The following is a 13584-nucleotide window of genomic DNA, read 5'->3' on the forward strand; positions in this document are numbered from 1 at the left end:
GACAAATATCATATGATATCACTTATATGTGGAATCTAAAAAAATGGTACAAATGGACTTATTTACAAAACAGAAATAGAGTCACAGATGTACAAAACAAATTTATGGTTACCTGGGGGAAAGAGAGGGGGATAAATTGGGAGATTGGGATTGACATATACACACCACTATTTATAAAATAGATAACTAATAAGAACCTACTGTATAGCACAGGGAACTCTACTCAGTACTCTGTAATGACCTATATGTGAAAAGAATCTAAAAAATAGTGGGTATATGTATATGTATAACTGATTCACTTTGCTGTACAGCAGAAACTAACACAACATTGTAAATCAACTACACTCAAATAAAAATTAAATAAAAACAAAAAACCAAAAACAACAGGACTCCAGTGGCCCAGACGTGAGAGGACACCTACCTTTTAATAGGCAGGATGAAGGGAGAAGGCAATATTCTTAAGAGACTATGATTACCAAAATGGGTACTTAAATTTTTTTGTGTGGCAAAAAACACATAACAAATTTTACCATATTCACCGTTTTTAAGTGTACAGTTCAGTAGTTGTGAAACAGATCTCTAGAACTTTTTCATCTGCAAAACTGAAACTCTATGCCCATTAAACAACAACTCCCCTCCCCACAGCCCTTGGTAACCACCATTCTACTTTCTGTTTCTATGAATTTGAATACTTTAGCTACCTTATGTAAGTGGAAATATGCAATATTTGTCTTTTTGTGACTGGCTTATTTCACTTAGCATAATATCCTCAAGGTTCATCCATGTTGTACTATGTAACAGGATTTCTTTCCATTTTTAGGCTGAATAATATCATATTATGTAATATGTATACTACCTTTTGCTTATCCATTCATCTGTCGATGGACATTTGGGTTGCTTCTATCTCTTGGCTATTTTGAATAGTGTTGTGAATGTAGGTGTGCAGATACTCCTTTGAGATCCAGCTTTCAATTCTTTGGGATATATATATATATATACCCAGAAGTAGGATACTTTCATTTTTTGAGGAACTTCCATACTGTTTTCCCTGTCTTTTGCACCATTTTACAATCCCACCAGCAGTCCACAATTTCTAAAATCTTTGCCAACACTTGCTATTTTCTCTTTTTTTTGATAGTACCCATGCTAATGGGTATGAAGTGATAGCTCATTGTGGTTTTGATTTGCATTTCTCTGAAGATTAGTGTTGTTGAGCATGTTTTTATATGCTTCTTGGCCATCAGTATATCTTTTTTTTTTAACATCTTTATTGGAGTATAATTGCTTTACAATGGTGTGTTAGTTTCTGCTGTATAACAAAGTGAATCAGCTATATGTATACATATATCCCCATATCTCCTCCCTCTTGTGTCTCCCTCCCTCCCACCCCTCTAGGTGGTCACAAAGCACTGAGCTGATCTCCCTGTGCTATGCAGCTGCTTCCCACTAGCTAGCTATTTTACATTTGGTAGTGTATATATATGTCAATGCCACTCTCTCACTTCTTCCCAGCTTACCCTTCCCCCTCCCTGTGTCCTCAAGTCCATTCTCTACGCCTGCGTCTTTATTCCTGTCCTGCCCCTAGGGTCATCAGACCATTTTTTTTTTAGATTCCATATATATATTTTAGCCATGGTATTTGTTTTTCTCTCTCTGACTTCACTCTGTATGACAGACTCTAGGTCCATCCACCTCACTATAGATAACTCAATTTCGTTTCTTTTTATGCTATGCCTATTTTTAAATTGAGTTATTTGTCTTTTTATTTTAAGAGTTGTAAGAGTTCTTTATATATTCTGGATACTAGACCTTTATCAGATATATGATTTGCCAATATTTTCTCCCATTCTGTGGATCGTCTTTTCCACTTTATTTTTTTTAAAAGACTTTAGTTTTATTTTTTAAAATTTTATTTAAGTATAGTTGATTCACTTTGTTTTTTTTTTGTGTGTGTGGCTGCATTGGTTCTTCGTTGCAGTGTGCGGGCCTCCCACTGTGGCAGCTATTCTTGTTGTGGAGCATGGGCTCTAGGTGCACGGGCCTCAGCAGTTGTGGTGCGTGGGCTCAGCAGTTCTGTGGCATGTGGGATCTCCCCGGACCAGGGATAGAACCCATGTCCCCTTTGTTGGCGGGTGGATTCTCAACCACTGCACCACCAGGGAAGTCCCTGATTCAATTTATTGATAGTATCCTTTGATGCAAAATTTTTTTGCATCAATGCAAAAATTTTTAATTTTAATGAAGTCCAATTTACCTAATTTTTTCCTTTGTTGTTTGTGCTTTTGGTATCATCTCTAAGAAATTATTGCTTAATCTAAGGCCACAAAGATTTATACTTAGGTTTTCTTCTATGAATTTTATAGTTTTGGCTCTTACACTTAGGTCTTGGATGCATTTTGAGTTAATTTTTTTTTTAGTTAATTTTTGTGTACATTATGAGGTAGGGATCAAAATTCATTTTCTTGCATGTAGATATCCAGTTGTTCCAGCACCTGTTAAAAAGACAGTTCTTTCCCCAATAAATTGTCTTGATACTCTTGTCAAAAGTCAGTTGGTCATAGATGTTTTGGTTTGTATCTGGACTCTCAAATCTATTCCATTGGTCTATGTGTCTATCCTTATGCCAGTACCATACATCTTGATTATTATAGTTTGCTAGTGGGTTTTGAGATTAGGAAGTGTGAATCCTCCAACTTTATTCTTCTATTTCAAGATTGTTTTGTCTATTCTAGGTTCCATATGAATTTTAGGATCATCTTGTCAATTTCTGCAAAAATGGCAGCTAGGATTCTGATGGGGTTTGTGTTGAATCTACAGATCAGTTTGGGGAATATTGCTATCTTAACAATATTAAATCTTCCAGTCGTTGAACATGATATATCGTTTTTTTAAAATAATATTTACTTATTTATGTAGTTGACTGTGCCAGGTCTTAGTGCGGCACAGGGGATCTTCGTTGCGGCATCCGGGATCTTTAATTGTGGCATGCAGGATCTAGTTGCCTGACTAGGGATCGAACCTGGGCCCCCTGCATTGGGAGCATGGAGTCTTAACCACTGGACCACCAGGGAAGTCCGGATATTTTTTCATTTATTTAAATCTCCTTTAATTTCTTTAAACAATATTTTATAGTTTTTAGTGAATCACCTCCTTGGTTTCTGGCTGTCATTGTTTCTCATGAAAAATCAGTTGTTAGTCTTATTGAGAATCCCTTGTACATGGTAAGTCACTTCTCTCTTGCTGCTTTCAAGATTATCTCTTTGTCTTTGATTTTCAGCTGTTTGATTGTGATGTGTCTAGGTGTGGATCTCTTTTAAGTTTATTCTACTTGGAGTTTGTTGAGCTTCTTGGATGTGTAGATTAATGTTTTTCATCAAATTTGGGAAATTTTCTGCCATTATTTCTTCAAATATTTATTCTATCCCTTCTCTCCTTTTGCAACTCCCATTATTCATTTTTGGCAGTGATTTTTTTTTTTTGAGTGGGCAGTCACACAGTTTGTCAATCTGGGTTTATTTGTGTTTCTGAAAACAGAGATATATCAAAGATTCTTTAACCAAACTGGAGGTTAAAAGACTATGAAGATAGGTCAGAGATGGGGATGGAAAGGTAGAATGGAGAGACACTGGTGATAAGCAAGATCAGCTCAGATAGAGAAAGCAAGCCAAGTGGAATGGAGGAGATGAAGGCAGCAGGATGTAATAGGAACATAACATGTGACAGACAAGGAAGAATAAGCCCGTATATAATAAGGCAGTTTAAAATTAAATGCTGTTCAAACATTGGGTAGCCATATGAATAAAAAGTGACTTAGAAAGGGCCTTAATTTTCAGATAAGTTAAAAAGCAAATTAGTTTTAAAAGGAAGAGAAAAACCAATCAAAATTATATGCTTTTTCTTAAATTTATTTATTTATTTATTTATTTATTTTTGGCTGCATTGGGTCTTCGTTGCTGCACACGGGCTTTTCTCTAGTTGTGGCGAGCGGGGGCCACTCTTCATTGTGGTGCATGGGGTTATTGCTGTGGCTTCTCTTGTTGCGGAGCATGGGCTCTAGGCACGTGGGCTGCAGTAGTTGTGGCACATGGCTCAGTAGTTGTGGTTCGTGGGCTCTAGAGCACAGGCTTAGTAGTTGTGGCACACAGGCTTAGTTGCTCCGCGGCATGTGGGATCTTCCCGGACCAGGGCTCAAACCCATGTCTCCTGCATTGGCAGGTGGATTCGTAACCACTGTGCCACCAGGGGAGCCCTATAATTATATTCTTAACTGTGATGGGGATAGATTTGGGAACTAGAAGGCATTGTTTGTGGCAAAATTGGAGTTGTCTCTTCTATAGAAATAAAATGATATGTATGATAAAAATTGAGGAAGTGATATTGATAAAGGGAAAATATAATAATTGAGACAGAAAAATAACATCCAATTTGACAAAAGATAGTTTTTTTTCTGCACAACTTGTATAGATTTAAAAGGCAGTTTGGTAGGAAGATGCCTGGATGATACACTCTACCACGTGGAAAAACAATGTTTGTTTTCACCAATTAAGGAAATGCAGTGAAAAAAAACCTGTGAGGTTCTACTCTATAACCAAAGAGCTAACTAAAATGAATAAAATTGGTAAACAATAGTGTTGGTGTGTGGGTGAGCAGGCACATGTGTGGCTTTATTGATGACAATTTAATTTCTCCACTTAACAACCAGGTGAGCATCTGCTTGCATGTCAGGCATTGAAGTGGCTCCAGCAGATGTTCAGTGAGCACTAGCAACGTGCTAGGTGCTAGTGATGCAAAGATGAATGAGACTGTGTCCAGGTCCCAAAGTCTCTTTCAGTGTAGTGGGGAGACAGAAAAGAAAATAAGACCATTCAAGGGCCATTTTGCCTCAACTCCTCCTCTTGGGGCCCTGAGGAGGACCTGGTCAGCGTCCTCAAAGCCCACCTTTATGTGAAGCGAGAACCTTCCTCAGGGTGTTTGTTGTCTAATGGTAAAGGTATGACAGGTGCATCTGTAACTAGCATACAAAGAGGAAGTGGTCAGGCTGTGAAGGTAGACTGGGCAGGGGGTTTGAGGAATCCCAAGGAGGACAAGTTACTGCTGGCAGGGGTGGGGGCCCAGCAAGGTTTTGCCTCACTTTCCCCTGCTTGTTCTTAGCCGAAGCTCAGCCTGGCTGCAAACCTTCTTTTTATAAGCACAGGCCACTCAGTGCTGCCCACTTGTCCACCTGCTTTCTTGCCTGCCCCTGCAACCAGGATCACTGCCTACAGGGGCTCTGTGTTGGGGTCTGTCCGTCCCTTGTCTGTCTTGGGGCTTGGATGCCAACCGTGCATCCATACTGCTTGGTGGTGGTGATTTGTGTGGTCAGGCCTGGTGAGTGTCAGGTACTTGATGACCTGGATGCAGCATAGAGAGAATAGCCACAGAAATACCTAGAGCATGCTTTTTTTAAAAAAATTCTTTTAAAAAATATATATATATTATTTATTTATTTATTTGGTCGCACCAGGTCTTAGTTGTGGCAGGTGGGCTCCTTAGTTGTGGCTTGCCGGGCCCCCTGCATTGGGAGCTTGAGTCTTAACCACTGCGCCACCAGGGAAGTCCCATAAAGCATGTATTAACCTGGATGGTGGATATGCTGGGGGGAGCCCCATGGATGCCATAGGACACCTTTGGCCACTTTAGCCCTAAATGCTCCCATGAGGGAGCAAAGGCCATTGTGCTCACCTGGCTGGGGTTGTGACTTGCTGAGGCTTATAGGGAGTCAGTATGGCGATGAGTTCCAGGGCTGAGTTTCTTTCTATCTTCTTCTGGTCTCCCAGAACCCCTGGGCAGGAGCTTCTGGGCAGTGTGACAGGTTCCTGGCTCTTCAGATCTGTCTTCCACATCTATTGAAATGATCACTGAACAAAGCAGAGCAGCCTTGTCTCCCACCAAGAGGTAGAGAATGTCAACCCTTTAGGAGACTTGAATTTCCTTTCGTTTTTTATGATCCTGGTTTTGAAGAACTCCCTTTTTCCTTTCTTTCCTTAGTCTTTGAATATCTCCAGAGCTGAGGAGCTCACCCCTTTCATTTCCACATAGTGTGACCCAGGTTGAATAGGGGTTTTAGACTTTTCTTTCCTGTGTCAATCTCAAATCTTCCTCCCTGTGCTTCTGTTCATTGGCCCCACTTTTGTCCTTAGACGTTTCCTGGGAGCCCTTCATCTTGTCATTTGCATATGGATGAGGTGGGAGGTTCTTTGAGAGGATGGACTAGAGCTGAGACTAGTAGGTGAGAAAAGTCCAGGTTTCCACATCCTAGGCTATTGTCTGATCTCTGATTGCCTGAGTGGCTCAATCCTGCTAGGCCCGAGACTCTGCAAGGTCCCTGGGAAGAGCAGCTGATGGAGGGGAGCTCACTTAGGCCCATGCTTGCCATGCTTGGTTGGGGAGGACAGCACTACGTGTCCCCAAAGCCATGATTTGATGTTGGTAGTAGGGTGACAGGCAAAGTAGCCCCCATCAGGTGTGTGATGAAGGTCTTCCCCACTATGCCCAGGACCTATGTGTCCAGGACTGACATGTGCCCTCTGATTCCTCTGCAGGAGCTGATTGACCTCAAGATGCTTCAGTGCAAGAGAGTTGTCAATGGTGAGTGCAGCTGTGGTCCCAGGACTGTGTGTATGCCCAGTCATGCCCAAACTGTGCTACCACTGCCCTTGCCTGGGTGTCAGTTACCTCCAGGGTGCTCCTCACCTGTGTAATTTTGTGGATCACATGCTCTCTTTTTTTTAAAGATACATTGATTATAAGCCAATTTTTTAAAAAGTAATTAATTAATTTTTGGCTGCCTTGGGTCTTCATTGCTGAACGTGGGCTTCCTCTAGTTGCAGCGAGTGGGGGCTACTCTTCGTTGCAGCGCGCAGGCTTCTCATTGCGGTGGCTTCTCTTGTTGCAGAGCACAGGCTCTAGGCGCACCGGCTTCAGTAGTTGCCGCAAGTGGGCTCAGTAGTTGTGGCACACGGGCTTAGTTGCTCCGCAGCATGTGGGATCTTCCCGGACCAGGGCGTGAACCCATGTCCCCTGCATTGGCAGGTGTATTCTTAACCACTGCGCCACCAGGGAAGTCCCCACATGCTCTCTTGAGAGTAGTCACTGCTCTCCAGAGACCATGACAAATAGCCAGATGTGAAACAGGCTGAGAATGCCTTCTACCCACAGGCTTGCTGACATATAAATCACCAGGTTTCATAGTACAGGAGGGACCTTTGGGGTCAGGATGGCTTCAGCACTGATCCTGGCTCTGCCTCTCACTAACTGTGACCTTGGGCAAGTCACTTGACCTCTCTGCCTCAGTTCCTTTAGCTGTAAAAGGAAAATTATAATCCCTGCTTTACTTAAATTACAGGGTTGGAGTGAGGATCAAATAAGATAAAGGACATGTAAGACCTTTGCAAATGGAAGTGGTTGTGCTGCGTTGTGGTTTTGCTTATACTTTATTGATGAGGCTGATTCTGCTTTGATGAGAGTTGTAATATTGTTTGAGGTTTTTGAAAAGTATACACACTTGTGAAATCTTAATATAAGTTCACTAGAACTTTTGTCAATTTTGTCTTTTGTTTTAGATTTATATTTTCTTTGTGTTATGAAAAATTCAGTGTTATAGATGTATATAACCTAAAAAATGAAAATCCCCCATAATCCCATACTTGAAGAGTAATCACAAGGAGAATTAACATGTACTTTTTACACATTTCATAAAGTGTGTGTATAAAAATATGACATGTTTATATATACTCTCTCCCCTATACACACACACGCTTGGGATCATGATACACGTTTTGCCACTTACTTTTCTCTTCTTTTTTTTGGCCGCACTGCGTGATACACGGGATCCTAGTTCCCCGACCAGGGATTGAACCCATGCCCCCTGCAGTGGAAGCGCAGAGTCCCAACCAGTGGACCGCCCTGGAAGTCCCTGCCACTTACTTTTCTATTAGGACATTTTCCCATGTCAATACCTATAGACGACAGTGCCAGAATTGATTTCGCCAGTGCTTTAACAGGGGTTTCAGTATTTTGATGTTAAACAGAAAAGCATAGTATAAACACACTCAGTTTTTGTCGTTCTTCTCACAGACTGCTTACTGCCAGTCATGAGAAGTCTCTGCTGTTGGTGATCACTTCGATTACCTCTCCCAACATGTCAGTGCCGTTACCCCACCTTTTTAACCTTCTAATCTGTTTGTTGCTGGGATGATAATAACAGCTTCCCTTTATGGAAGTGCTTCACGTGCATTAAAGATCCCATTTATTTCTCAGAATAGCCTCTGAGATAGGCATATTCTCCCATCTGCCACATTGGACCCTTCCATGTGATAGTCATCTTTGAAAGCTAATAATGTTAGTACCTATTGTAGAACTTCATTATGAAGAGCATGAGAGATTCTTGTTGTTTGCAATAGTTATGTTCTATAAAGTTGCTAAGAACACCAAATTAGCGAATACAGAACCATTGTTCCTAGGGGAAATACAGAGTTAGGTTCCTGTAAGCCTCTGGTCACGCTCTTTCATTATGTATTTCAGATGAATATATAACCTTGTTTTATGTGTCTTTCTGTTTAAAGACACATTATTTAACATATACTGTTAATTCATTAACATCGAACTCACAACCAACAGCACTATGATTTCATGCCTGAATAAAGCTTGTCTAACACATGTATTTTCTGCGTAAGGCACACCACAACTTTCTTATGCTTAGGAACACTAGATGGCACTTCAGCAGTATGATTGGGGCCATTTTAAACATTGAGATCACCAACAAAAAGCACAAAAATGCAAAAAAAAAAGTGGCATTAAATATACCACCATAAAGACACTTGTTTGCAGGATGAGAGCTGAAACAAGAAGGCAGAATGTTGCCTTGTTTGACCTCAGCTGGGAATGTGTGCATTGGTGACAGAAATTTTTTGCAGTCTGTGAATGACCATGAAAACACCACAAGTGTTGATTTGGGGGTTACAAATAAATTTAGCAAGCAGGCAAATTTGCAAATACACAACTGCAAATAATGAGGATTGACTGTAATATCGTAAGTCTCCACTCACAGTACCTAGCACATGATAGATAAGTAATTAAGAACAGCAACTTTGCTGAACTTCAGAGTGACATCTTCTGGGAAAATTTGGGCAAAATCTGAAGCAAAGATAAGGTTCCTCTTATCTTTGTACATCTTTTTTTTCAACGTTAAAAACATTGCGAAATGTCATTTGCAGCAACATGGGTGGGCCAAGAGATTGTCATACTAAGTGAAGTAAGTCAGACAGAGAAAGACAAATATCATATGTTATCACTTATATGATATCATATGATATCACTTATATGTGGAATCTAAAAAAATGATACAAATGAACTTATTTCCCAAACAGAAATAGAGTCACAGATGTAGAAAACAGACTTATGGTTACCAGGGGGGAAAGGGGTGGGGGAGGGATAAATTGGGAGATTGGGATTGACGTAGACACACTACTATATATAAAATAGATAACTAATAAGGACCTATTGTATAGCACAGGAAACTCTACTCAGTACTCTGTAGTGACCTATATGGGAAAAGAATCTAAAAAAAGAGTATGTATATGTATAACTGATTTACTTTGCTGTACAGCAGAAACTAACACAACATTGTAAACCAACTATACTCCAATAAAATTTTCTTAAAGAAATGTAAAGTACAGATGATTCCAAAGATTCATGAGGTCACTTCTAGCTGAGCAGAAAAATTTCTTCTAAAAAAGGTCATTTCTGGGTTTATAGACTGAAGGAAATGTGGGAAAAAACTCAATTATATATGAGAAAGATATTCACAATATATTGTATCTTGTATTATTTTGAGGGTTCCATAATAAAGTAGACATTGCAGAAAGAAGGAATCCAAAGCAATGAATAATTCATTAAAAAATCTTTTTCTCAAAAAAAACCTGCAAAATGTAAACACCATGCAGAGAAAGTGCATAAAACACAGCACACGGTTTAATAAATAACTGTAAAGCGAGGGACCATGTAACTCACCATCCTTAGGTCAGGGAATAGACCATCATCAGCACCTCAGAAGTCTCCCACATATACCCTGATTTCTCTCAAGTATAGTGTACTTCTAGCATCCCGTTTTTCCCTTCAAGGTGATACTTTTGTTGTGTTTTCTTCCAGGGGTTAGGTGAGGTTGAACCTGCTTCTTCACTGAGTGGCCCTGTGTGTTTGTCTTCTCTTGCAGAGGCGCTCAGCACAGTCGACTTTGTTGCTCCCGACGACCGAGTAGTCTTCCGCACCTGCGAAAGAGAGCAGAGCAGGGTCGTCTTCCAGATGGTACCATATCCCGGGACAGAGCAATTTCCCGTCTCATGCCTTGTGCCGGGCCAGTGTTACACGCCTGGGCTCCATTGCACAGTGGCCTTCAGTCTTCCTGAAGACCCTGCTTTAAACGGTTTTCAGAGATCTGCTCATGAGCGATTACACTGTTGGAGATGGTTTAAGCTATTGGCAGTCTGTTACGTGCCTCCAGTCTCAAGTTTAATTTAATTTAATTTAATTTCCTTCATTGTAGGGACTGTCTATTTGGCATGACTTGTATATTTTTATTCCCTAGCATTGGTTGTTCAGATCATGGTCTTTGTTTTGTGTAATCTGTATATATTTCCCATAAAAAGAAATTAAGTTTCTTGAAGAGTAGTTAAGATTTGTGTTAGGATTGTAGTGATTCTCTAGTTCTCTTCTCTCGCTCTGGGCATTTCTTGGTATTTTTTCAGAAATACTTCCTGAATGATGTTTAGGTTTGTAAAAAATTGATAACAATGAGTAGCCTTATGATAAAGCAAATATAGCAAAATGTTAATTGTAGAATCTAAGTGGTGGGTATATGAATGTTCACTATAAATTTTTTCCAACTTTTTTGTATGTTTGAAAGTATTCCCAGCATTGATGACATTTTCTCAGCCTTCCAGGTCTACTTTTGGCCTCCAACAGTGAGCTAGTCCCGTGGGCTAGCTGTTTGAGAGAATGCCAGCTGGACTTCACTTGCTGATGTGTGTGTGTGTCTGTGTGTGTGCATGGCGTGCCTGAGTGTTTGTCTATGCATATGGACCTGTATCAGGGCAGTGGTTGATATAGCCTCTTGTGTTCCCAGGGGACTTCAGACGCAGAGCGAGCTCTTGCTGTGGCCAGGCTTGTGTAAGTTCTTCCCTGTTTGGTACTGTCTTTGCTTCTCTTGTGGGCGGTGAGGTCTTACTGTTCCTGGGGACTTTGGCGGTGACCACCCTCCTGCTTCCTAGTCCACTACTTTCTGTTTCCAGGTTAAAAGCCTCAGGTTCCCTTCTCTATTTGTTGCATCCAAGGGCTGCCCTGGGACTCACGTGAACGCACTGTGTCTGGACTCCAGAGAACCTCTGGGTGGGAGCCTATTTTTTAGTGTTTATTTGTGAGATTTCCTTTGCAGAGACTCTCATGACTGTGAACTCTGAGGTTTTAAATCTCATGAAGTGTAGGTAAGACTTACTGTTTCCTAAATTAATGAAGGCAGGAGAGTAATGTGGTTAAGGAGAGGGGCTTTAGACTTAGACCTGGGTTGGAATTCTGGCTTTGCTACCTGCTGACTGTGTGACCTTAGGTAAGTTACTTAACCTCACTGAGAACTTAGTTTCCTCATGTATAAAATGATACCAATAGTACCACCTCCCTCTGGCGTTATAGGGAAAGGTAAATGAAATGATGCATGTAAATGTCTTTGCAGTATGTGGCACGTAGTGAGTGTTTAGTAAGTTGTTAGCTATTGTTATTAATTACAACAAGGGTGAGAAGGAGCTTGGGCAGTCGTTGCTGCTGGTCACAGACTGGTAACTGTGTATGTAGCAGATGATGAGGAAAGGGTCCTTTCTACATCTGAGACTTGTTTGGAGGAAGCCAGCTGTGCAGCCTAGCACGCAAAGAGAGTCCTCCACTTCCTCCAGAACCAGTGCTCTGGGAAAGGGTTTTTGTGCTTATGTCACTTTTGTGCATTATGGCTTTCACTACCCAGTTAGAACTGGAACTCTGGGATGGAGTGCAGTGTGGCTGTCATTCGATATTCGAGTTATCTGATACAACTCAGAACTAGCAAAATCCTCTACAACTAGCCCTTCCTACATGTGTGAGCACGTTATGTTCTTCCTCTGGAGCTCTACCCAGGAGGAGAGGCGGTTGCACATTTTAGAGACAGGATTTTTCAGCTTCTGTTTCTGAGGGTTGGTGTGTTTTAGAGGGCCAGGGAACATTAAGAATTTCATGAGCACAGATGCATACCTTTGACTTTATGTCCTACCCTCAAGTTGAATATTTATTATCTTTCCTCCTTCATGTTTTTCCAGAGAAAATGATGTGGCTGGTATCGACGTCAACATGGGCTGTCCTAAAGAGTATTCCACCAAGGTAAACTGATTTTGTTATACTCTTCACAAATATAGGGTGCAGATTAAAGGAGACTGACAAGAGGTGACGACTAAGTACAGTACCTGAGTCTGGACTAGATCCTGTACTAATGGGCAAAATGCTCAAAAGGATATTATTAGATCAACTGGCAAAATTGGAATATAGACCATGGTAGTTTAGCTAAAAATACTGTATCAGTGAAAATATATGAAGTTGATAACTTCTGTGGTTATGTAAGAATATCCATATTCTTAGAAAATACACACTGAAATACTTAGGGGTAAAGGGCTATGATATATGTAATTACCCTCAAATGGTTCAGGAAAAATTTTCAATGTGCACACAAGCATATACATATATACATAAATAAATACACACACACACACACACACACAGCACTTGTGCCCAAGTAATAAAACAAATGATGTAAATGTTAAAAGAAAGAATAATGTGAACAGGGCTTTGTTTTTTCATGAATAAAAATAGAGGATGCAATACATGTGTCCCCACTGTCATATCAGAAGAGACCAGACAGGACTGCTATGAGCTCAGAGAAAGCAGCAGAAGGGCAGCCCTTAAACTCAGGATCCTGTGGGGAAATGTAGTCCTTGATGAGGAGGTTTGGGACTCTGCAGGCAGAGGGAGTGGCACAAGCAGGGACCCAGAGGCCAATGTGAAGTAGAGGCAGGGAACCTTGATTTGACCAGAGGGTTGGGAAGTGGGTAGTGAAGAGGAAGCAGAGGAACACAGGATTGAAAATCTTGGTTGGGACCAGATTAGCTGAACTTTGATTTTAAATGCCTCTGATCTTTTTCGAACAGAGAAGGCTTGTGATCAGAAACTTAGTTTCTTCCCCCAGGGGAAACCAATGTTACTAGTTGCTTGTGTGTCTTTCCAAATATATTCTATAAATAGAAATACTAATCTGAAAGCCATGTGTCTAGTGTATTCAAGTGGAAAGAGGCCAGAGGTCAGGATACAGATGTCGGAGATGAGTGTTTTGGGTCCACAGGAGAGACCAGGGACGGAGACAAGAGAAGCCAAATTGGAGCAGACTTTGATAGGATTTGGCTGGCAAATGATTGGACTGGGAGTGGGAGGCAGGGTGAGTGGTGGGGGTAGAGGGAGGAAAGACTGGCAGCCAGT

At 40.9% G+C, this 13584-nt stretch overlaps 1 protein-coding gene across 5 annotated transcripts in view; it reads left to right on the forward strand.

The window, feature by feature from the left end:
* Positions 1-13584, forward strand: part of DUS2 (dihydrouridine synthase 2) — a 41223-nt gene that overhangs the window by 11510 nt on the left and 16129 nt on the right. For 4 of the 5 annotated variants that reach the window (XM_060130546.1, XM_060130542.1, XM_060130544.1 and 1 more), the window contains 4 exons: positions 6582-6627; positions 10253-10344; positions 11162-11205; positions 12378-12438. In XM_060130546.1, the coding sequence (XP_059986529.1) occupies positions 6582-6627; positions 10253-10344; positions 11162-11205; positions 12378-12438 (243 nt within the window). Of the gene's footprint in view, positions 1-6581; positions 6628-10252; positions 10345-11161; positions 11206-11236; positions 11520-12377; positions 12439-13584 lie in introns of those variants that run through there. The other variant, XM_060130547.1, reaches the window with a different exon arrangement.

This window comes from Lagenorhynchus albirostris, chromosome 19 (genome assembly GCF_949774975.1).
Source record: "Lagenorhynchus albirostris chromosome 19, mLagAlb1.1, whole genome shotgun sequence".
NCBI lineage: Eukaryota > Metazoa > Chordata > Mammalia > Artiodactyla > Delphinidae > Lagenorhynchus > Lagenorhynchus albirostris.